The 25211-nt window shown below is 41.4% G+C and overlaps 1 protein-coding gene across 3 annotated transcripts in view; it reads left to right on the plus strand.

Moving 5' to 3' along the window:
- The window catches only part of RNF150 (ring finger protein 150), a 288285-nt gene that overhangs the window by 221041 nt on the left and 42033 nt on the right, over positions 1 to 25211 (plus strand). The window contains exon 7 of one of the 3 annotated variants that reach the window (XM_060299738.2): positions 14218 to 23538. The exons of the other annotated variants lie outside the window; for them this stretch is intronic. Coding sequence (XP_060155721.1) covers positions 14218 to 14336 — 119 coding nt within the window. The 3' untranslated portion in view covers positions 14337 to 23538. Of the gene's footprint in view, positions 1 to 14217; positions 23539 to 25211 lie in introns of those variants that run through there. 3 annotated transcript variants of the gene reach the window in all.

Raw genomic sequence — 25211 nt, forward strand, 5'->3', positions numbered from 1 at the left:
GCTTAATGCTTAAGGTTTTACGTGGGTAGTACTAATTAGGAATTGTAAAATAGCTATTAACAACATAAATGTTCACTAGATTTTGCCTTCTTTCCTGCAAAAACTAATGTAAAACTAATGCAAAAAATCACATTATCCCTTCTTTTTGCTCTTAGTAAGGAATTACTCAATGAAAGAATTGTTAGTGAAATCATAAGGAGTTTGAGCAGTTGGAGAAAATCTTTCTCCTGCTGGGTGAAGTGTCACAGGGAAAGAAAACCGATGATGAAGAGATAAAAGCAGAGAGTGAAATCCTAACTTATGATCTTATTTAATATCCAAATTTCCAGGGAGTTCTCCTTTACCAAGTCAGAATAAGAACAATGCTTTAAACGTCCCCAGGTGAAAAAGAATTTTCCTGATTTGAGCTCGCCATGTCTATAACTATGGAGCAAGCATTTAAAAAGGCAAAAGTGCCAGTTATATCTGAACAATTCTAGGAGTCACTTGGCCAAGTGGATGAATTTATATTGTAAGCCTGGAATGCTTGGTTCTCTAAGGTGACCAAGCATTGTCTTTAGGAACAACCTAGCAGCAAATAGAAATCTAGCAGCTGTGCCATTGCAGAACAGCATAGCTGTCAACAGCACTGGCTGTTGGGTCAGGATTCCATTTCTGCCTCTTTCTGTGTTTTTGACCGTGGACAAGTTGACTTCACCTGCAAAATGGGAAGCAGTCATTGGGGTAATCATCCACCTTGTAAGGATGACATACATAACATGTAATTGCTTAGAACAACGCCTGGAATATAGGAAGCAGTCCTGCACTCCAGCTGTTATTATTGTACAGCCTCTGAAGCAAGTGACACAAAGGCCTACCATTCTCACAGCAGAAGCCACTCATAAGAGGGAAAATTTAAACGAAACCGGAAGTTGATCTCCCCAGAAATTCTTGTTAAGCAAAAGAGAGAAAAGCAAGGAACACATGTGAAAGGAATACATTTCCTTATTGGAAACACTCTGCGTTTGAAATCAAACTAACTTTCCCGCTTAGATTACGACAGGGAGTATATAAGCAGTGCTCCAACCCTAAAAAACCTTCATTCTGAAAAGAACTGAAAAGACAGCGATATTATAAGGCAGCCAGTCTGGTTGTATGTCTCCCCTGTGGTGCTTTTGTATAATACAGGGTGATCGGAAATGTCCTATTTTCAAAAAGATAAGCATCAGTAGCAACGGAGAAGGATGCTTTTTTTCCTTGAAAACGTATTTTTCAAGTACATGGGGAAAAATAAGCTTTCATGTGATGCAGAACAGTTCCCAGCGTGTGAACATCAAGGCTACTGGAGAATCAGGACACCTGGGGGATTATGTTCATCCTCCCCTTATTTTCTCTCGACACAGAGAACACTTACTCTGAGGGCAGTTTGTTCATTCCTAACAGAACGGGACTTATTCCAGCCTGCTACGGCTCTATGCCTCCTTTCATAAGTCAGGCAGGAGAGTAAATATCAAACCTCATTCTGGGATGGATAATTGTCTGCTTTAGCTGTGAATAACCATCATATAGAAACAATTAAGTAGGGAAGCGGTGACTTCATATGACAAGTGTCCTGTCAAGTTAGTAAAACACATGGTCAGTGAAATGTAAACCAAAAGATGCATTTTTTTTATAGAAAGCCAAGCCACTCCTGTTGCAGGCAGCAAGGTGTTCTTCAACTTACCCAGGATGGAAAACCTCTTAAGTGAATGCTTCTCAGCCTTTTGTGGTTTCTGTAAGAATCTGGTAAAAGTAAACCCTCTCACCAGAAAAATGCATAAATGCACATAACCACAGGAGTGTGTATGTAATTTTGAGTACCTGGACTCCCCCAGAAGTCCACACTAATCCTCAGGCTAAGAATCTCAACTCTGAAGTACAGATATGGTCCAGTTTGTGGACACTGGTGTCAGACAGGCCTTGGTGTAAATTCTGGATCCAACTCTTACTGCCATGTACCTTTCCGAGCCTTAGTTTTATCACCTGAAAATAGAAATAATAATTCTTCCTATGTCATAGGTTAATTGTGAATATTCAATCTATTTAAAGTACTTAGCATAGTCCCTGGCATATTACTAACAATAAGCACTAATATTGTTATTAGTTAATAAAATATAAAACTTGACACCCTATGTGTCCACAGAGGGACTTCAATTCAATTTCACTGCTACAAACATTTACCAAGTGCCTCCTACTTCTTTTTTTTTTTTTTTTTTTTTTTTTGTGGTACGCGGGCCTCTCACTGTTGTGGCCTCTCCCGTTGTGGAGCACAGGCTCCGGACGTGCAGGCTCAGTGGCCCTGGCTCACGGGCCCAGCCGCTCCGCGGCATGTGGGATCCTCCCGGACCGGGGCACGAACCCGTGTCCCCTGCATTGGCAGGCAGACTCTCAACCACTGCGCCACCAGGGAAGCCCAAGTGCCTTCTACTTCTGAAAGAGTGCAGTGGGATTCTGAAATGGGGATGTTGACAATGGGTGGCCCTGAGCCAGCGAAGTAAGATAGGCCCGATGTGCCCAAGACAGGACAGGCCAGATCTCAGGTTGGAAGGAACTTTAAGTCATCCAGCCCCACCGTTATAGACAGTTATATCAAACCCCCAGCAGAACTACAACTGCAATGTCCATTTCACAAAGGGAAACCTGTGACTCTTTAGGTAACACTTTATGTATTAAAGAGGAAAGGAATAAACCAAAGATATTAATCACTTATGGGCTAAATGGAATTAATAAAAACAAATCCCACCACTAAGAATTCTGGGGTTAACCATAGTTAGCCTACTGATGGATTTTACTTAGAATTAAATGTGGAAATATGTGAAAGCAGTAGTTATGGATCAACAAAATCGGTCACAAAGCTCCATTTAAAACAGTGTTTTCTGCTCACCATCTAATCAGGTGCTTTCTAACATTGTGATAAAGAGATTCAAGACGGAGCATTAGATACTTGGGATCAGTCTTTAAATCCACCAAAATACCTTCTCTATGCTGAAGTCAATAAAACGTAAAAGAAGCAGACTCATAGAGAACACAGTAGTGCTTACCAGTGGGGATGGGGTTAAAGGGCAATTTAGGGGTGGGGGATTGAGGCACAAACTGCTGGGTATAAGATAGGCTCAAGGATGTATTGCACAACACAGGGAATATAGCCATTATTTTGTAATAACTGTAAATGGAAAGTAACCTTTAAAGTTGTATAAAAATAAAAAAGTAGTAAAAAATAAACTATCACTTCAATTTGTCCTCTTACCTCCATTCCTATTACAACAAGCCACCACCATGTTTCATCTGTTTTGCTGCCATGGTTTCTTCTGGATTATCTCCACCCTTGACCTACCAATCTATTCTTCACTTAACAGCAAGAGTGCTCCTTTAAAATATTAAGCAGATCATATTACTCCCTGTTTAAATTCTCTCAATGTCCTTACAATGCATGAAACCAAGAGAGGAAAGTGTGTCAAGTAGGTATTATACTACTGTGTCAAAGGGACTAAGGCTTTTTTTTTGTTTGTGAAATAGGAATAATTATACCCACATCAAAGGGTTATTGTGAGAATTCAGTAAAGGCCAATGTTATTTTTGCATTCATTTTATATTAGCTTTTTCAGGGAAGAAGATAAAATTCGGTGAACATTTATATTATTGTTAATTGTTACTTTACACTCCTCAGTTAGTACCACCTACAGAGAACCTTCTAAATGTTTTAGTGTCAACATTTTTATTTGTATTATTTTGGCCTCAAAGTAAAACATCTGCCTTGATTAAAGGATAAAACCCTGCTTTTAAAAATTATGGAGCAGGGCTTCCCTGGTGGTGCAGTGGTTGAGAATCTGCCTGCTAATGCAGGGGACATGGGTTCGAGCCCTGGTCTGGGAAGATCCCACATGCCATGGAGCAGCTAGGCCCGTGAGCCACAACTACTGAGCCTGCACATCTGGAGCCTGTGCTCCGCAACAGGAGAGGCCATGATAGTGAGAGGCCTGTGCACAGCGATGAAGAATGACCCCCACTTGCCACAACTAGAGAAAGCCCTCTCACAGAAATGAAAGACGCAACACAGCAAAAATAATTAATAAACTCCTACGCCCAGCATCTTCTAAAAATATATATATATATGGAGCAAACCGAGTTCAATTAAAAACACAGGACAGAGTAAAGAATAATTTCAGATGTCTTCAGATCATTTTTTTAAGTTTTGGCATGGAAAATGATTAGATATTGTGACTGATGCAATGTCACATCATGAAAATTGCACCATTTTTGGAAAATCTCTATTTTTATTGGTTTGAATTCATCTTTGCCTAGAGCAGTGCAGGACAATTTCCAAAATAGCCCCATGAATTCAACAGCCCATAGTTATAGCAGTCCCCACAGCCCTTTTCTCTTTCAATTCACACATTCCAATTTAGAAAACACCACGCTGAGAATGAATCCTTGAAATCTGCTGAGGCTGGTGGCTGAGAAGATAGGAGTGTAGGTGAAAAGCTGCAGGTACAGTAAGCTATCTCTACACAAGTCAACTCTCATCTGTGCTTCCTTTTGTACTAGCTCCATATGAAAGCTATAAGATCACTCCATGGTGAGCTCTTCCGTTGACTTATAGTTTACTTGTGAGCTGTCATTTTTGGCTTCTTGTGAACTAAATTGGTTCATGGACTATTGCCCAAAAGAACAAGAAGAAGGAGAAGGAGAAAGAGGGGCAGGTGAAGGGGGAAGGGAAGGGAGACAATATATCTCTACAGTACAGCCCTCATTTTTAAAATTTTTTATATAATTTTTAAAGGTTACACTCCATTTACAGGTATTACAAAATATTGGCCATATTCCCTTGTGTCGTACAATACATCCTTGTAGCCTGTCTTACACCCAGTAGTTTGTGCCTCCCACTCCCCCCACATCATGACCCTCCCCCTCCCCCCACTGGTAACCACTAGTTTGTTCTATCTGTGAGTCTGCTTCCTTTTTTGTTGTATTCACTAGTTTTGTTGTATTTTTTAGATTCCGCATATAAGTGATATCATACAGTATTTGTCTTTCTCTGTCTGACTTGTTTCACTTAGCATAACACCCTCCCAGTCTATCCATGTTGTTGCAAGTGGCAAAATTTCATTCTTTTTTATAGCTGAGTAGTATTCCATTGTATGTATATATGTATATATATCACATCTTCTTTATCCATTCAGCTGTCGATGGACACTTAGGTTGCTTCCATATCTTTGGCCCTCATTTTTTATCTCCAGGAATAAGAATATTTCAGGTTTCTTTACACCTCAAAGTAGTGATTTCTCCCATTTAGTACATACTTGTACTAAATATACACTAGCAAACCTTCTTTTTGATTAAGGAAAAAACATTTTAATAGAAAGCAACATGTTGAAGGGTTATGACAAAAGAAACACAACTCTTTCTCACCGGTAATTCTATTAAATAATTATTTATTGAGCACCTGCCATGTATGAGGAACTGTGCTAGATTGGCATCAGCATATACATGAATAAACTGTAACAACTGGAAAGGACTCTAAGATATCTAGAACAAACTCTCATTTTATAGACATTTAAACTCTAGTCCTAAAGGAGAAAGTGACTTATACCAAGTAACATGTGTAGTTACTTATAGCCGAGACTAGAATACCGTCTCCTAAAGTAAGATAGGATCCCAGATCTCATAAGTATAATTTTCAGTATATAATTTTCTCATTGTAAAAGTGATGCTTACAGAGAGCACTGAGTAAAAAGAGTGGATTGAACACATGAAATTACTTCCAGCCACTCCTAAAACCCCACAAAAACTATAGCAAAGGGATGTTTGTAAGGCATAGACCAACATGGACAGGGAAAATGTAAAAAGAGACAAAGGCAAAATTTGGGCAACTGGGAAAAAAATAAGGGGTCATTGACCTAGTGGACCTAAAAATCAGAGCGAGGTCATTTCCCTGGCTATGCAGGTTGTATCCAGCTGAAATTCAGTGCCCACTGCTCACTCAGCCTCCAGAGTGAAAGCTTCCTCCAGGTGGTGCTGAGTGCAGCCTACACAACAGCAAGCCACAGCCCTGCAGAGAAAACAAGTGCGAAGCAGGAAGGGGAGGGCCATCCTAGTCTGCATCAAAGAATTCCCCAAAGGTCAGGGATGGAAGGTACCAGATGGCTCTGGAGAGGAGGATAAATGGGAAGGAAGTACCACACACACAAAATAAAGATGGGCTATACGTACAGGTATAGATACAGATAGAGATATGGATGTGGATACAGATAGAGATATAGATATTTAGCCAGCCTAGAATGTATACAGTATGAGGCAGGAATCCAGTTTCACCTTTTTCTAAATGACTAGTTTTATTGAATTTTTGTTGAATGTCACCATTTTCAAAGACTAAATACTGTACTTCTATCTTCCAAGATCTGCTTCCAAAGTTTTATTCTACCCATTGATCTGTCTACACTTCTACGAACCTCATGCACTTTTGGGTCTGGGAAACATTTTAGATCTCAGTCTTTAGGTATATCCCTGTGGAATACCTCATTTCTCTAAAACTGATTCTAAGACCATAACTCTTTGTTAGTTCTCTGTTTGCCTCCTTTTAAACATCTGAAGAATTCACTACCCATCATGAAACTCATATATTTTTCTTAACTGCACTTCAACATGAAATAAATTATATCAATGATTATGAGAGCAAAAGTGTATTATAACCATCCGCATTCTTTAGCACTTAAATGTTTTGTTGGTCTTTTAATTGCGTACTTCTTCTGCAGGGTAATGGAACATACAAGATCTTCTGGTTTTAAAGCTGCCTTACAGGCAGCTGAGCTCCCCAGCCTCCCTAGCTTGCCTCTGCATCCCAGTCATATTTATATACAGTCTGATGTCCGTCTGCACAAGGCTCCCTATCACCTACAGCCATCTGTGCATGCCATTGCTAGTGCTTAAAAGATTCATCTTTCTCATTCATCTGGCTAAAATACAAGTTATCCTATAGGACTCAGTTTAGATATCGCAGCCTGTGGGAAGCCTTCTTTGATTCACTAAATGGTTTTGTAGCCCCATTACCTGCTCCTATAAAACCGGTACATCTTCCAGCAAAGTGCTTGTCCTGTCGGGTGGTAATTGACAAGTAAATGGTCTGCCTGTCTACTGGACAGTAAGCTCCTTGAGGTCTGGAACTGCCTCGCTCTCACCTATATCCACACAGTTAGCATAAGCCTTAGCACAAAGGAGGGACTCAATAATTATGTCTTGAGTGAATGAATGATATCTGTTCATTGAAGAATGGTTAGGAGTAAAACTAAATTTTTTTAAAGAAAAGAAAATAATTATAAACACTAAAACTTGAGACAACTCTTATTAACATTTTTGGTTTTCTTCTACTTAACTTTCTCTGTCAATTTCACTGCACTACAAACTCTCTGGAAACCTCACTTTAGTGATTATAACCAGAAGATTGTCCTTTAGAAGAAATATAGTTTACTGAGATATTATTTATTGTTGGGCTTCTTGCAATGTTTTGCTGCTATAAATAATGCTTAAATGAATAGTTTTGCATCTCTGATAATTTCTCTATAATGCATTCTGGAAATGAAATTACTGAGTGAAAATTTCACAGTTGTGAGCGCAGTTGATCAAAATACCTACCTCAATGTACCCTTAACTGTAATACACTCTTTTTTAAAGAGTGAAGATTTCATAAAAAATAAGAATAGCTTCTTTTCACCTGATATTTATTGTCCATTTATATTACATTTTTTGTGAACTGTATAACAGTAACCTTTACCAATTTTTCTGTTGGAATCTTAGTTTTTCTTATTTATTTAAAAGCTCTCTGTTAAGAATACAGTCCTCAAAGATTGGTTCAAGATGGCGGAGTAAGAGGACATGCTCTCACTCACTCTTGCAAGAGCACTGGAATCACAACTAACTACTGAACAATCATCGACAGGAAGACACTGGAACTCACCAAAAAAGATACCCCACATCCAAAGACAAAAGAGAAGCCACAATGAGACGGTAGGAGGGGTGCAATCACAATAAAATCAAATCCCATAACTGCTGGGTGGTGACTCACAAACTGGAGAACACTTATACCACAGAAGTCCACCCACTGGAGTGAAGGTCCTGAGCCCCACGTCAGGCTTCCCAACCTGGGAGTCCAGCAATGGGAGAAGGAATCCCTAGAGAATCAGACTTTGAAGGTTAGCGGGATTTGACTACAGGGCTTTGACAGGACTGGAGAAACAGAGACTCCACTCTTGGAGGGCACACACAAAGTAGTGTGCGCATCAGGACCCAGGGGAAGGAGCAGTGACCCCATAGGAGACTGAACCAGACCTACCTGCTAGTGTTAGAGGGTCTCCTGCAGAGGCAGGGGGTGGCTGTGTCTCACCGTGAGGACAGGACACTGGCCACAGAAGTTCTGGGAAGTACTCCTTGTCATGAGCCCTCCCAGAGTCCGCCATTAGCCCCACCAAAGAGCCCAGGCAGGCTCCAGTGTGGGGTCACCTCAGGCCAAACAACCAACAAGGAGGGAACTCAGCCCCACCCATCAGCAAACAAGCAGATTAAAGTTTTACTGAGCTCTGCCTACCAGAGCAACAGTCAGCTTTACCCACCACCAGTCCCTCCCATCAAGAAACTTGCACAAGCCTCTTAGATAGCCTCATCCACCAGAGGGCAGACAGCAGAAGCAACAAGAACTACAATCCTGCAGCCTGTGGAACAAAAACCACATTCACAGAAAGACAGACAAGATGAAAAGGCAGAGGGCTATGTATATGTACCAGATGAAGGAACAAGATAAAACCCCAGAAAAACAACTAAATGAAGTGGAGATAGGCAACCTTCCAGAAAAAGAATTCAGAATAATGATAGTGAAGATGATCCAGGACCTCAGAAAAAGAATGGAGGCAAAGATCGAGAAGATGCAAGAAATGTTTTAACGAAGACCTAGAAGAATTAAAGAACAAACAAACAGATGAGCAATAGAATAACTGAAATGAAAAATATACTAGAAGGAATCAGTAGCAGAATAACTGAGGCAGAAGGATGGATAAGTGACCTGGAAGACAGAATGGTGGAATTCACTGCTGCAGAACAGAATAAAGAAAAAAGAATGAAAAGAAATGAAGACAGCCTAAGAGACGTCTGGGACAACATTAAACGCAACAACATTTGCATTACAGGGGTCCCAGAAGGAGAAGAGAGAGAGAAAGGACCCAAGAAAATATTTGAAGAGATTATAGTAAAAAGCTTACCTAACATGGGAAAGGAAATAGCCACCCAAGTCCAGGAAGCGCAGAGAGTCCCATACAGGATAAACCCAAGGAGAAACACGCCGAGACACATAGTAATCAAATTGGCAAAAATTAAAGACAAAGAAAAATTATTGAAAGCAGCAAGGGAAAAATGAAAAATAACATACAAGGGAACTCCCATAAGGTTAACAGCTGATTTCTCAACAGAAACTCTACAAGCCAGAAGGGAGTGGCACGATATATTTAAAGTGATGAAAGGGAAGAACCTACAACCAAGATTACTCTACCCAGCAAGGATCTCATTCAGATTTGATGGAGAAATCAAAAGCTTTACAGACAAGCAAAAGCTAAGAGAACTAAGCACCACCAAACCAGCTCTACAACAAATGCTAAAGGAACTTCTCTAAGTGGGAAACACAAGAGAAGAAAAGACCTACAAACCCAAAACAGTTAAGAAAATGGTCATAGGAACATACATATCAATAATTACCTTAAACGTGAATGGATTAAATGCTCCAACCAAAAGACACATGCTTGCTGAATGGATACAAAAACAAGACCCATATATATGCTGTCTACAAGAGACCCACTTCAGACCTAGGGACACATACAGACTGAAAGTGAGGGGATGGAAAAAGATATTCCATGCAAATGGAAATCAAAAGAAAACTGAAGTAGCAATACTCATTTCAGATAAAATGGACTTTAAAATAAAGAATGTTACAAGAGACAAGGAAGGACACTACATATGATCAAGGGATCAATCCAAGAAGAAGATATAATGATTATAAATATATATGCACCCAACATAGGAGCACCTCAATACATAAGTCAACTGCTAACAGGTATAAAATAGGAAATCGACAGTAACACAATAATAGTGGGGGACTTTAACACCTCACTTACACCAATGAACAGATCATCCAAACAGAAAATTAAGAAGGAAACACAAGCTTTAAATGACACAATAGAGCAGAGACATTTAATTGATATTTATAGGACATTCCATCCAAAAACAGCAGATTACACTTTCTTCTCAAGTTCTCATGGAACATTCTCCAGGATAGATCACATCTTGGGTCACAAATCAAGCCTCAGTAAATCTTAAAAAATTGAAATCATATCAAGCATCTTTTCTGACCACAGTGCTATGAGATTAGAAATCAATTACAGGGTAAAAAACATAAAAAACACAAACACATGGAGGCTAAGCAACACATTACTAAATAACCAAGAGATCACTGAAGAAATCAAAGAGGAAATTAAAAAATACCTAGAGACAAATGACAATGAAAACATGACAATCCAAAACCTATGGGATGCAGCAAGAGCAGTTCTAAGAGGGAAGTTTATAGCAATACAGTCCTACCTCAAGAAACAACAAACATCTCAAATAAACAATCTAACCTTACACCTAAAAGAACTAGAGAAAGAAGAGCAAAAACAAAACCCAAAGTTAGTAGAAGGAAAGAAATCATAAAGATCAGAGCAGAAATAAATGAAATAGAAAAAAAGAAAACAATAGGAAAGATCAATAAAAATAAAAGCTGGTTCTTTGAGAAGATAAACAAAATTGATAAACCATTAGCCAGACTCATCAAGAAAAAGAGGGAGAGGATTCAAATCATTAAAATTAGAAATGAAAAAGGAGAAGTTACAACAGACTCCGCAGAAATACAAAGCATCCTAAGAGACTACTACAAGCAACTCTATGCCAATAAAATGGACAACCTGGAAGAAATGGACAAACTTTTTGAAAGGTATAACCTTCCAAGACTGAACCAGGAAGAAACAGAAAATAGGAACAGACCAGTCACAAGTGATGAAATTGAAACTGTGATTAAAAATCTTCCAGCAAACAAAAGTCCAGGACCAGATGGCTTCACAGGTGAATTCTATCAAACATTTAGAGAAGAGCTAACTCCCATCTTTCTCAAACTCTTCCAAAAAACTGCAGAGGAAGGAACACTCCAAACTCATTCTATGAGGCTACCGTCACCCTGATACCAAAACCAGACAAAGATACTACAAAAAAAGAAAATTACAGACCAATATCACTGATGAATATAGATGCAAAAATCCTCAACAAAATAGTAGCAAACAGAATCCAGCAACACATTAAAACGATCATACACCATGATCAAGTGGGATTTATCCCAGCGATGCAAGGATTCTTCAATATATGCAAATCAGTCAATGTGATACACCATATTAACAAATTGAAGAAGAAAAACCATATGATCATCTCAATAGATGCAGAAAAAGCTTTTGACAAAATTCAACACCCATTTATGATAAAACCTCTCCAGAAAGTGGGCACAGAGGGAGCCTACCTCAGCATAATAATGGCCATATATGACAAACCCACAGCCAACATCATCCTCAATGGTGAAAAACTGAAAGCATTTCCTCTAAGATCAGGAACAAGACAAAGATGTCCACTCTCACCACTATTATTCAACATAGTTTTGGAAGTCCTAGCCAGGGCAATCAGAGAAGAAAAAGAAATAAAAGGAATACAAATTGGAAAAGAAGAAGTAAAGCTGTCACTGTTTGCAGATGACATGATACTATACATAAAGAATCATAAAGATGCCACCAGAAAACTACTAGAGCTAATCAATGAATTTGGTAAAGTTGCAGGATACAAAATTAATGCACAGAAATCTCTTGCATTCCTATACACTAATGATGAAAAATCTGAAAGAGAAATTAAGGAGACACTCCCATTTACCACTGCAACAAAAAGAATAAAATACCTAGGAATAAACCTACTGAGGGAGACAAAAGACCTGTATGCAGAAAACTATAAGACACTGATGAAAGAAATTAAAGATGATGTCAACATATGGAGAGATATACCATGTTCTTGGATTGGAAGAATCAATATTGTGAAAATGACTACACTACCCAAATCAATCTACAGATTCAATGCAATCCCTATCAAATTACCAATGGCATTTTTTACGGAACTAGAACAAAAAATCTTAAAGTTTGTATGGTGACACAAAAGACCCCGAATAGCCAAAGCAGTCCTGAGGGAAGAAAACGGAGCTGGAGGAATCAGACTCCCTGACTTCGGACTATATTACAAAGCTACAGTAATCAAGACAATATGGTACTGGCACAAAAACAGAAAAATATAGATCAATGGAACAAGATAGAAAACCCAGAGGTAAACCCACACACCTATGGTCAACTCATCTATGACAAAGGAGGCAAGGATATACAATGGAAAAAAGACAGTCTCTTCAATAAGTGGTACTGGGGAAACTGGACAGCTACGTGTAAAAGAATGAAACTAGAACACTCCCTAACACCATACACAAAAATAAACTCAAAATAGATTAGAGACCTAAATGTAAGACCGGACACTATAAAACTCTTAGAGGAAAACTTAGGAAGAACACTCTTTGACATAAATCACAGCAAGATCTTTTTTCATCCACCTCCTGGAGTAATGGAAATAAAAATAAACAAATGGGACCTAATGAAACTTAAAAGCTTTTGCACAGCAAGGAAACCATAAACAAGACAAAAAGACAACCCTCAAAATGGGAGAAAATATTTGCAAATGAATCATCGGACAAAGGATTAACCTCCAAAATATATAAACAGCTCATGCAGCTCAATATTAAAAAAACAAACAACCCAATCCAAGAATGGGCAGAAGACCTAAACAGACATTTCTGCAAAGAAGACATACAGATGGCCAAGAAGCACAGGAAAAGCTGCTCAACATCACTAATTATTAGAGAAATGCAAATCAAAACTACAGTGAGGTATCACTTCATACCAGTTAGAATGGGCATCATCTGAAAATCTACAAACAACAAATGCTGGAGAGGGCGTGGAGAAAAGGGAACCTCTTGCACTGTTGGTGGGAATGTAAATTGATACAGCCACTATGTAGAACAGTATGGAGGTTCCTTAAAAAACTAAAAATAGAATTATCATATGACCCAGCAATCCCACTACTGGTCATATACCCAGAGAAAACCATAATTCAAAAAGACATATGCACCCCAGTGTTCCTTGCAGCACTATTTACAATAGCCAGGTCATGGAAGCAACCTAAATTCCCATCGACAGACGAATGGATAAAGAAGATGTGGTACGTATATACAGTGTAATATTACTCAGCCGTAAAAAGGAACGAAATTGGGTCATTTGTAGAGACATGGACGGATCTAGAGACTACCATGCAGAGTGAAGTAAGTCACAAAGAGAGAAACAAATATCGTATATTAACGCATATATGTGGAGCTAGAAAAATGGTACAGATGAACTGGTTTGCAGGGCAGAAACTGAGACACAGATGTAGAGAACAAACGTACGGACACCAAGGGGGGAAAGTGGCGCGGGGGGCGGGGGGAATGGTGGTGTGATGAATTGGGAGATTGGGATTGACATATATACACTAATATGTATAAAATGGATAACTAATAAGAACCTGCTGTATAAAAAAAATAATAAAGTTCAAAAAAACAAAAAAATGAATACAATCCTCTGTGAAATTTTTGCAGATATTCCCAGTGTGACATATACCTTTGATCTTATGTTTCATGTTTTAAATATTTTTAGCATTTTATATACATTTATCAATCTTTTCATCTGTGAATTGCTCAATTGCTTTTCCATGTAGCACTTCTTGCCTTACTTAGAGATGTTAGATACATTTTCTTCCTACTTAGATATATACTTATAAGATATATTTTCCTCTGGCTTCATTAGTTTCTTTTGTTTACATTTAACTTCTTGACCCATTTAGAATTTATTTGGGGATGTAGTGTGAGAAAAGTCTCTAACTAGACTTTTTTTCTTTTTTTTACGAAGTAGCCTAACACCTTCTCTTGGGCTTCAATGAAATGTTATTAAAGGCAATTGTATTGAAATAATCAGCATCTGAAGACATAGCTCAGTGTTCACTGTGAACTCTGTTTCCCCCCACCAGGTGAGCAGGAACCAGCTATAAGCAGTGATTCTGACATCTCGCTGATCATGGCAATGGAGGTTGGACTGTCTGATGTAGAACTTTCCACCGACCAAGACTGCGAAGAGGTGAAATCTTGAAATGGCGAATATAGGAAAAAGGGATGATAGGACCCAAGGGGAAGGAAGGGAGGAGTGCCCCAAGACTGGACCAGGCACATGCACCTCCAGACCACCTTGGCAACTCCAGGGCACTCCACACAAGAATGGTACCGAAAAGCAATACCCAAAGTCACGTTCATCAGGATGCAGTTTCTCCGTCTCTACAACAGCTCATGGCCTCGGCACCTTTGACGTCGAAAGCTGATTTTCTCTCCCATGTCCTTGTAGGCACACACTTCTGAAGTTCCTCAAACAGACTGAAAAGACACTCTTAGGGCTTCTTAGTTTCATTTCAGTTTCTTGTTTTCCTATTTGGGGAATGTTGTTGATTTCTTTGACGCTTTCTTTTTAAGGACTATGTGTAGTTTAAGTTCACTCTTTTGTTTTTCCTTTGATTCACTCCAGCTTTTGTACAGAGTTCTGTTCAGAAGCCTCAGTTCCTGCTATGACCAGTTTGTATTCCATCTCTGAGATTAATGGCCTTGACCTCTCAGCATGAAGTGTGCATGGCTTTAGGAAGTGCCTCAGCACCTTGAAACAGTCTAAGGCCAGCTTTCGTTTAGAATCTGAATTCTTTTAAGTGGATCTTGGAAATGCCAGCTGCCAGAGACCCCAACACCAAGCTCTGAATCTGCTGAGGCCACTGCTCATTTTTTTTAGCTCCACACGCTGGCTTCCACTTGCCAGGCTCTGTTGAGGACCCACGTGACTTGAGAAGGAAGCTCTAGGGAGGCATTTCAATCCATCTGATTCTTAACAGTCTGGCTGAAATTCTGAACTCACAAGTTCCCACTAGGGCATTAGCGCCATTCTCTGTGGCTGTAGGGCTTGTCCGTCACTGGGACTGCAAGCCTAGTTTTCAAACCAGATACCATATACTCTTCCCGAAAGCAAAATGTCTGTTTCCCCAAGGCTACAGCAGTCTTTTGTTACCTCCACAAATGCGTTCTGCAGGAGATGGAAGCTTTAGAAAAGATCCAGTCATCTTTGGATCCAACACAGTGAGGGCTGCAGTAGCATCTACGTCTTACCTTAATTCCAATATGCTTCTGTTCAACCTTGTCAGACCTCGAGGGAGGATTTAGGTAAATCCTTAAGAAATTGCTTCCCAGGGCTCCCCTGACTGCGTCTAGATACCAAGTGAGGAGGGAGGTGTGATTTGATAAACCATTTGATCTAAAAAGTACAGCATGGGAATTGTTGATGTCAAGTTTCTCCTGACTGAGAGAGACAAAAAGGGAAAGGAAACGAGGTATCAAAGTGAATTCTAAAAATCCACCGGTGTTTTTGTTTGTTTGTTTGTTTGCGGTACGCCAGCCTCTCACTGTTGTGGCCTCTCCCGCTGCGGAGCACAGGCTCCGGACGCTCAGGCTCAGCGGCCATGGCTCACAAGCCTAGCTGCTCCGCGGCATGTGGGATCCTCCCGGACCGGGGCACGAACCCACGTCCCCTGCATCGGCAGGTGGACTCTCAACCACTGCGCCACCAGGGAAGCCCCCCCACCGGTGTTTTTAAACTGTTTGTTTTCATTCTTTTTTTGACAGAGGTGTGCTATTTTTTTCACTGGGCAGTTTTGTAATACATTGAGACTCTCCAGGTGCAGGGATGACTAAGGCAGCGTGAATAGCTTCTCTGGACCACCTCGATATCCGCGAAAGGCCATGCTGCTGCGTGGGTTACCTGGGAGAGAAAGCTTCTCTCACTGAGTTATTTATGTATGTGATGAGGCCCTTCTTCTCGCTACATGCATACTCATGCAAAAACAGAGTTTCGTTCTGCTGTAAGAGCTTGCTGCCTGCTGGAACACGGTGTATGTGTCAAGGGAGACCCCTGGCTGCTCTTTTTTCACCACCTTGAACAATTTCCTATTTGACGCTTTCTAAGTAGGCAGCAAAGCAAGGAAAAGGATCACCACCTTCACAAATGTCACCTCTCTCTAGGAGTCCAACACTTGCAGTGATGAAATCCAGGGTCTCCAGGCAGGGAGACACGAAGGCAGTGCCAAATCAGGAGTCAGGAGGCATAGACGAGCAGCGTGCGTGCTGGGCCTCGGCTTCTCCATCTGTAAGTGAATGAGATTAACAAGATGATGCCCAAGCCTCTTTCTGGTCTTAGGACCACTAATGAGCATTTTGCCGGGGGATGCTTTTTGTTTGTTTGTTTTGCAGGCCTCTCACTGTTGTGGCCTCTCCCGTTGCAGAGCACAGGCTCGGGACGCGCAGGCTCAGCGGCCATGGCTCACGGGCCCAGCCGCTCCGTGGCATGTGGGATCTTCCCGGACCGGGGCACAAACCCGCGTCCCCTGCATCAGCAGGCGGACTCTCAGCCACTGCGTCACCAGGGAAGCCCCGGGGGATCCATTTTTGACAGAGAGCTATGACATATAGCAGACTTTCTACCTTGGGGAGGCACAGTTACTTGACGTGTAACATATAACAGCTTCTGGGATTTGGCACTCTGGCGTGGCCGAGGCTATCTAAATGACTGAATTTTAAGTGCAAGTAGGAGTTGCTTTGTTTTGCCTTGTTTTAAAAACCACACTTAGGGCTTCCCTGGTGGCTCAGTGGTTAAGAATCCGCCTGCCAATGCAGGGGACACGGGTTTGAGCCCTGGTCCAAGAAGATCCCACGTGCCGCAGAGCAACTAAGCCCGTGCACCACAACTACTGAGCCTGTGCGCTAGAGCCTGCGAGCCACAACTACCGAAGCCCGTGTGCCACAACTACTGAAGCCTGTGCACCTAGAGCCCATGCTCCGCAACAAGAGAAGCCACTGCAGTGAGAAGCCCGTGCACCACAACGAAGAGTAGCCCCTGCTCGCCGCAACTAGAGAAAAGCCCGCGCGCAGCAACGATGACCCAACGCAGCCAAACAAAATAAAAACAAAAACCACACTTAGTCACAGAGTTTGCAGTCTCTGGATACTTTCAAATCCTCGTTCTCAGTGTGGAATTCTTCGTCTCCAGGTATTTCTTTTTCCTGGTCAGCGGCCTGCACCGCCGACCTCTCCTTCAGTCAGCTTTGCCCAAAACAAATTTTGGTATTAAGTCAAGGGGAATTAGAAGGACAATTCAACAGCAAAGGAAATATAAATTGTATTCCATGCCCAGAGAGAAGCTGCCTTTTGGATTGATGGGTGTTCTCTCTTCCTGCCAGCGACCAGGTAGATCAGGAATTGGGTGCTTATGTGCGCTGTGGCCCAGCAGCCCCTATAAGATGCTGCATAGGGGATGAGGGGCCCAGCCGGCCAATCTGAGGCCTGTGGACCTGACCCCAAGGAGGTTCTGCTGCAAACTCGCTGAGCCTAGAAGTTTCTCCTTTACCGAAGGTTTGTTTCTGAAGAATTTTCTTATGGCTTTGGTAGTTTTAAACAAACAACAAAAAAAAAGGTTAACTGGCATGGGACGTGTTCAAAAAAAAAAAAAAAAATGGAAACAATCCTTCCTCCACAGCCTGCTTCACCTCCTCCCCAACGAAGAAGAAACTCTGACCTGGGGCCCCCGGTAGCTCAAAGAGTATCAAAGGGTGTGGGAACCTTCTAGAGGTGTATGAAGACTCGATGTGTATTTTTCTTTAGTGTCTAGACCAGCACTGTTCAACAGAAATATAGTACACGTCCCACATGTAATTTTCTACTGGCCACATTTTTAAAAAGCAAAAGGAAACAGGTAAAAGTAATTTTAATAATATCCTTCTTTAAGCCAATATTATTGTTTTGACACGTAATTAGTGTAAAAAGTATTCACGAAATACCTGACGTTCTTTTTCCGTACTAAATCTTCTAAGGGCAGTGTATGCTTTACACTCACACACCTCTCCGTTCGGACTGGCCATTTCTCCAGCTGTCAGCCGCATCACATGGCTCGTGGCCACCTTGGACAGCGCAGGGCTAGAGCTTCTCCAACATTCTCACAAGATTCCCTGACCCTCACAGAGTAAAAAGGTTAAAACCTAATTACCTCCAGAAAGAACTGGACTCCTCCACCCAGGCCACCTACTGAGAGGCCCAGAGATCCATTTGTTTTCTAATGAGTAAATATGCGGACCATCCTTTTTGAAATTTTTGCTGCATCTTTCTAACCACACCACTGATGTCCATGACCGTTTTCTGTTGCTTCCTTGACCAGTTGTTTTTTAAAAAGTCACACAAAGCATGTTGATTTGGTGCTGAGACAAAATTTTATCCTTCACTTCCGCCCTTGGACTGATGTGTGGCAGTCAGGATCCAAAGAGAAATCCAGACTCTAGTCATCTAACTTTACCTCAACCCCTGGTCCGCCTTCTTCCTGATTGGCAGAAGGTCTTTTCCTGGTCCCAGGACCCCATAGTCCCACCACTATAGCTAAAATGCCTGGATTTGGGAGGAAAAAATGGGAAGGTACATACTGACTCCAAATACAAGACTTTGTGTGTAGCCTTCTCAATAGAGAAGAAGTCTTTGGGGCTTGTGACCGTCTGGTGCCAAGTTGGTGAATTATGACCACCTGCAACTCAGAAGCCATGTCTCAACTTGGAAGTAAGCATTCCCCTTAGACCCCAAGGCTGTGGGCAAGAAAAGGAGCATCTCCATTCCCTCAGAATAACTGAGAGTCCCCCCTAGGAATTGCTACGTCCTATGTGGCCAGTCCCTTTGGGAAGAACTGAGCCCTGATCACGAATAGAGCATAGGAATATTGATTTCATCTCTAGGGTTTGGTCACTACTAAAATGTCAACTCCATCATCTAGGCAGGGAGTGGTGGAGAGTTTGGAGAAGGTAGAAAGTTAGAAGTAGCAAAGGCACCTACCTTTTCTGACATCACTTAGTAATGATCACGACCATGGTGTCAAACCTTCATCCAAAGAGGTTTTTGTTTGTTTTGTTTTGTTTCGAGCGTTTTCCTCATTCCGATGGAAACATCCTGGATGTTCCTGGGTCTGGATTTGGTCATATCAAACCATGGTACCCAGTGGCTAGTAGAGTTAGTGCGCTGACATCCCTGAAGCTGCCATCCTTTCAGAACCAAAAATGATGACAGATAGCCTATCTTGGGACTCTTTTATTCGCATCATGTTCATCACGTTTAGATGAAAATTCTTGCAGAGCATAAAAAATAAATGGCATTTAATTGTCCACTGAATGCATCACCTTGACCAAAAACAAAGAAACCTCATTAAATCAAAACCCTTTCAGAAAACCTGAGATAGAGTCACAGCCTCTGAGGGGGGGAGGACCCAGCACCCACCCCCTGATACTAGATAGAGCCCCTGAGTCCACTTCTGGTAGCGTTTTTTTAATAGACTCCCACTTAGATTTCTTGCCCTTTTTTGTCTGGGTGTGTCTCTCTCTATCTCTGGATCTCTCTGCCTGTCTCTTTCTTTGTGCACACACCCACACACACATCCTTTTCTTCCCATCTTTCAGGACAAAAAAAACCACCTTAGCAGCTCTGGATCTATAGGGTTGTCACTATTTTGATTATCATTGTTCCTGTTGGCGATTTTTAATGTGTGGCAGTATCTATCTTTTCACTTCTGATGAGGAAAACCAGTTGACTACAAAGGCAAATTAACTTCCTCTGTAATGGGGTCTGCCTCATTTTCACTTCTCATATCACTAATTTTATCACAAATCTAGCTATTGCCTTTTTTTTTTTTTAAAGGGTTCCTTGCCAGAAAAGTCTCTGAGGTAAATAATGGCAAGGTAACAATTCCAGAATGCTGTCTAATCTCTTATCTTCCACCTCTAGCATTTGTGACCTTCTGAGTTCACCACAGGCCCTCCCACCACAGGGTTAGGATTTCTTGGAAAAACATGTGGGCTGTACCGTATCCGATGTCCACTCCTGCTTCTTAGCGTCTTGGCACGAGAGTTTGCTCTTTGTAAGTGATCTGAGAGGCCACTTCTTCCTTAAGACTGAAAAAGAGGCCAAAAAAAAAAAAAAAAAAAACCCATTCCCCTAAAGTGACAGACACACAGATTCTTGTGCAGTGAGTGCCCCGCAGTCACAGAAGTCCCTCCTCTGTGCTATTTGCATGGCCGGGACTGAAAAGTACATTTGATGATGGCAATTAAAAGGTGGTGGGAATACTTACCCGCAGGTAGTCAGAAAAGAGGATGGAAGGGTATGAACGTGGATGCTCTTCCCGAATCCACGAGCATCCCCTAGCTTTAGAGATGACCTGTTTGGGGGAATGTGTACATCTTAAGGAGTTTAACGCTCTCCTGATTGCAAACAAGGTTGGGATTACCTGAAAAATAAATTAATTCTGAGAAGCAGGTGTGAGTTTCTCATCACTTACCTCTTCCCTTTCCCTGATCCCCTCCCCATCTCACAACTCCAGGACCTTTGTAATAGGAATGATAATTTATAAAGACCCATAGGTCAATAGATCAGTAGCCGTGCTCTCCCCTTTGAGCCTTTCAATGGCACTAAATTAACCATCCCAAAACTCAAGCAGTGATTCCAGATCCTGGACGTAGACCCTTAATTATCAAGCCCTGTAATTGCAAAACCTGCTCATTCTACAGAGAAGCTGCTGAGGTCATTTACATCTCTCTTTACATACTCTGAATGTTGCCTGCCTTGCATGCTTCATGATCAAGTGGCTTCTTCAGGAACCTCCATGATCAAAGACCTCCTCATCCTTGTGCTACTGCTAACATTTGTACTTACTACCGAGCTATTCTCTCTCTGGCCACCTGATAAATATTTGTTAAGGATAATGATAAGGCAGGAATATACATCTCTTCAGAGGTTCTGCCGGTCTGAACAGAGTGAGGGAGAAAAATCTGTGGGGAAGGTAGCTCAACCTGAGTTACCTAAAGTCATTGCTTGACAGAATGTCTGTGGTCTTGTCATCCTTACTGAAGTGAAGGGCTTGGAGAAGCAGGAAAAACGTGGGGACCATGTGTACTCTATAAACCAAAGACCAGTCACCATCCAAATGGACACATGTTTCTTCCAGTGACGAGTTTAATTTTCTCACAATGTGCTCATAAATAAAAGTGAAGGTGGTTTGCTTGGTCGAATGAAACTGTGAGACGGGGTTTTCTCTTGCGGGCTTGTGATTGACCTTACTAAATCCAGAAATATAAAAAAATGTATCATGGCCTTAGTACCGCACCATCTTGCAAGTCTAATGCTTAGTCCCCTTTTCCCTCAAAAGTTTCAGACAAGTCGAGCGCTTTATTGAACTCAGAATATTGTTCTCTTTGAGAATGTGAAGATTTTAAATAGCCAAAGAATTTTCATATATAAGAGCTCATTAATTACAGCATATCCTGCTCTTTTGAAGAAAATACCAAACTGTTGCCTGTAGTAATAGATAGTGGAGCAATGGAAGAAGGACTTAACAAAAGGACTTTTCAGCCTGTGTTTGTGTTGGCGTCTATGGTACTTAGTGTTAAGTGGGATGTTATTGCAAAGGGGCAGGGTGCCCTCTGCTGGAATTCTCGCCATTATTCTTTCAGCCAGCTAATTTGACTAGGGTCACCATTTCCTCAACAACTAGTAGTGATTTGCCTTTCATCGTACAGTTTCCTCAGTAGTTGAGAATTTGGTCCACATTTGTCAAAAGAGGAAGGAATGTCACAAACTCTGAAAAGTTGGAGGAGGATCCCATGGAAAATCTGTCAGCAGCCCCTTCCTTCTGCAGAATGTTGAAAGAGTATTGTTTGCTCTGTTTGCAAAGAAGATGCCTCTGGCTGGAATGTTTGTGCAGAGTTATAAGGCAAGGGCCTAACTGTTTTGTAACATTATCTCAACTTTTTTCTTGTCAGATTGCAAAGGAAGATCAATAAACAGACTTCTTTCATATGAATGTAAATGGTGTGAAATACTCACGTGTTTTGTACATGTACATAATAATATATTTACTTCCTGCTTTCACATTAGTAATCTGAAATGGTTGTACCATTTTATAATTAGAAAGAGATGTAGGGTTGGGGGAGGGAAGGGAGGGTTGTTATTTTTATAGTGGGATGTCCCTTATATTTAGAAAATGAAGTAATTTTGTACTTGTGAAAAGTTACATTCCATTCATTTCCTGAAAAACTAATGGGTGTTGTTCTTTCAAATGTTCATGAGCTGGGAGTAGGATTATTCTAGTTCCCAGGGGAGCCTCCCAAGCAGTATATATGTGACACTGACTTTGTGGACTGCAGATCATGACCAGCAATAGCCAGCTCACTAATGTGAAAAAAAAAAAACAAAAAAAACAACTTATTTAAACCTCTTTGTATAGAGCATATTATTATTTCCACTGGGGGGGGGGGGAAATGTCTCCTACAAAGAATGAATCTTCCATTCAGAAATAGTCCAGACATGGCATCATCAATCAATCTCTAGTCCCTCCCTACTAGCAACAAAAAAAAATCCAGTGGATTTCTTTTTCCACTCCTGAACACAAATTATGTGCTTTCGTTGTAAAACGAATGATGTCACCGGTAGAATTTTACTTAGCATCCCCTCGAGGTCTTTCTGGCCAGTCTGCAACTCCCACACATAATGATCCCTGACCCATCCTCTCCACATTCAGATGAGACTGAGCTTCCTTGATTTTTTTGCCACATGACTCAAAATCACCAAAGTTATTCCTCATGGCATTTGCATGAGTAACTTTTTATTTGGACTTTGGTTAGCTCTTAATTGCTAAAAAAATTTAGTAGTGAATTATGTAGCTGTTTTACCCAAACATCATCTTCTATACAAAGTCACAGGCGTATTTAAATGATTAGTTAAGGCAGTGTAGTTATTAGTTTTTGTTTTGTTTTCTGTATAAATCTCTTTCTCTTTCCCTCTTCCCCACCTCAGGCACCTACCTTACTCCTTCTAAAGCACTTTATATATCTCTTGAAATACACGGAAGTTTTAAAAAACTGTCTTTAAAGGGATTTGTCTTCTATTAGGAGACATGACTTTTATCTTGCTTTATTGTATTCTCTTTGTGCTTGGAAAGCATAAGCTGTTTGTCTCATGTGGGCTAGTGATGAAATATTAAGGATAATAATTGGAAACATTCAATCATACAACATGGCTATTTTTGTTATATAGAAGACTATCGTGTAAATAAGTGCAATCGTGTTCTCATGTACTGGTTCAAAAAAAAATGCAACTATGAAGATTTGAAAAGGATTGTGAATTCCAGGAAATTTCATTGCAGAATTTCGTTTGGTTTTGTTTTTTAATAAATTGGAACCAGATGTATGTGTTTGTGTCATCCATATTTCCTAACTGTGTTGCCTCATCTGGAGTTCTAGAGATGGCACTGTGGATTATAAAACATTTATATTTAGGGACTTACCTGGTGGTCCAGGGGTTAAGACTCTGCGCTTCCACTGCAGGGGGCACAGGTTCGATCCCTGGCCAGGGAACTAAGATCCTGCATGCTGCATGGTACAGCCAAAAAAAAAAAAAAATCGGTATTTATCGTCAAATCATGATTATGTTAAAAGAGCAAGAGATTTTTAATAACTTCTTTATTTCTCTGAGGAAATCAAATAACAGGTACCAAGACCTCTGCTTAGGTCTGTCCCCCTAAGTGAAGTAATTAAAAGATTTTGAGCAACTCAGCAGAAGAATGGCTGCTGAATTCACTTGAAGTGCTCTTGGGTAGGAACTGAGCCCTTGATCTGAGCCATCGTGGGCAGGTCACCCTAAGGAGGGTTACACCGTGGAGCCCACCAGATGGGCTGGGGCAGCCAGGTCCTTCTTTATATTTACATGTCCACCTCTGAAGGATTTTAAATAGCAATTCCTTCACATTAGCAAGAAAATGTACAAAAATTAAAAAGATGGGAAATGCCAACCTGGGAAGGTAGGAAAGGAAGATGAAAAAGAGGAGAGGTGCCCCTATTCATTATTATTACCCACTTCAAACTGGCCTCTGGGTCTCGCCCATCCATGGTGCTAGCACATCCCCTGGAGGAGCAGGCAGGATGGGGCATGCCAAGTGCACTTTGGCCTATGAATGAAGCCTTCCCCCTGGTCGGGCACACCTCCAGGGGCTGTGGATGGCACACTATGTGCTGGCAAAAGCCAAGCCATGTTGAGTGCCCTGGCCTCCCAGAGCTTCTTCCTGCCCAGGTGAGGAATGTGGATGGCTGCAAAGCGTCACATGGGCTTGGCCCCCAGGCCAGTCCATGCTTAATTCCTAGGTCAGGAGATATTCTAAGGGGATCATTGCTAACGATAATGATTGTGCCACATTACGAGGCCTTTAAATTTTGTTTATGCTTCCATGGTCTCAACTTTTATCTGCCCAGACAACTGTTGTCACCAGTGATGCTGCCATCTGGGGTAGGAAGCTATTACCAGGATCTAGAAACCATCCCTCTTGACTCCTTCCTCCAGACCAGGGACTCCCAAACTGGGAAATGTGTTCAGTGGGACACATTCCAGGATATGTTAGAAGCTTCAGCTGCAGAGTCCCAAGGTCAACTCAGCTAGACTAAGGCTTTGTACAATACATACCAGCTATTAAGAAACTTCCAAGCAGGTCCACTAAGTCACCACTTTTCCTGAAGCTGAGTGACGACAGAATCCTCCCTCTTTCATATTTTTCAACACTACACTGGACGAGACCGCTTGCATGGAACATGGAAGTTTTCAAGCTAGAATAAAGCTGCTGGACCTTGTTTCCCACTTCAGACCATTGTCCCTGCTCCAACTTTTACAGGAAAAAGTCTGCGTGCACACCCTACACCGCCAGCCTGGTGCCTGCTTCCCCTGGAGCAGAGATGGCCCAGGAGACAGGTCACCAGGGGCCCTCAGAGTCACATGTGCAGCAGGGAACAGGCGGACCGCATTGCTTCTTTACCATTCATTCAGGAGTGGAGGCCCTGCCCTCCTAGACACTCCACTTCCTGGGCTTTTG

This window comes from Globicephala melas, chromosome 5 (genome assembly GCF_963455315.2).
Source record: "Globicephala melas chromosome 5, mGloMel1.2, whole genome shotgun sequence".
Lineage (NCBI taxonomy): Eukaryota > Metazoa > Chordata > Mammalia > Artiodactyla > Delphinidae > Globicephala > Globicephala melas.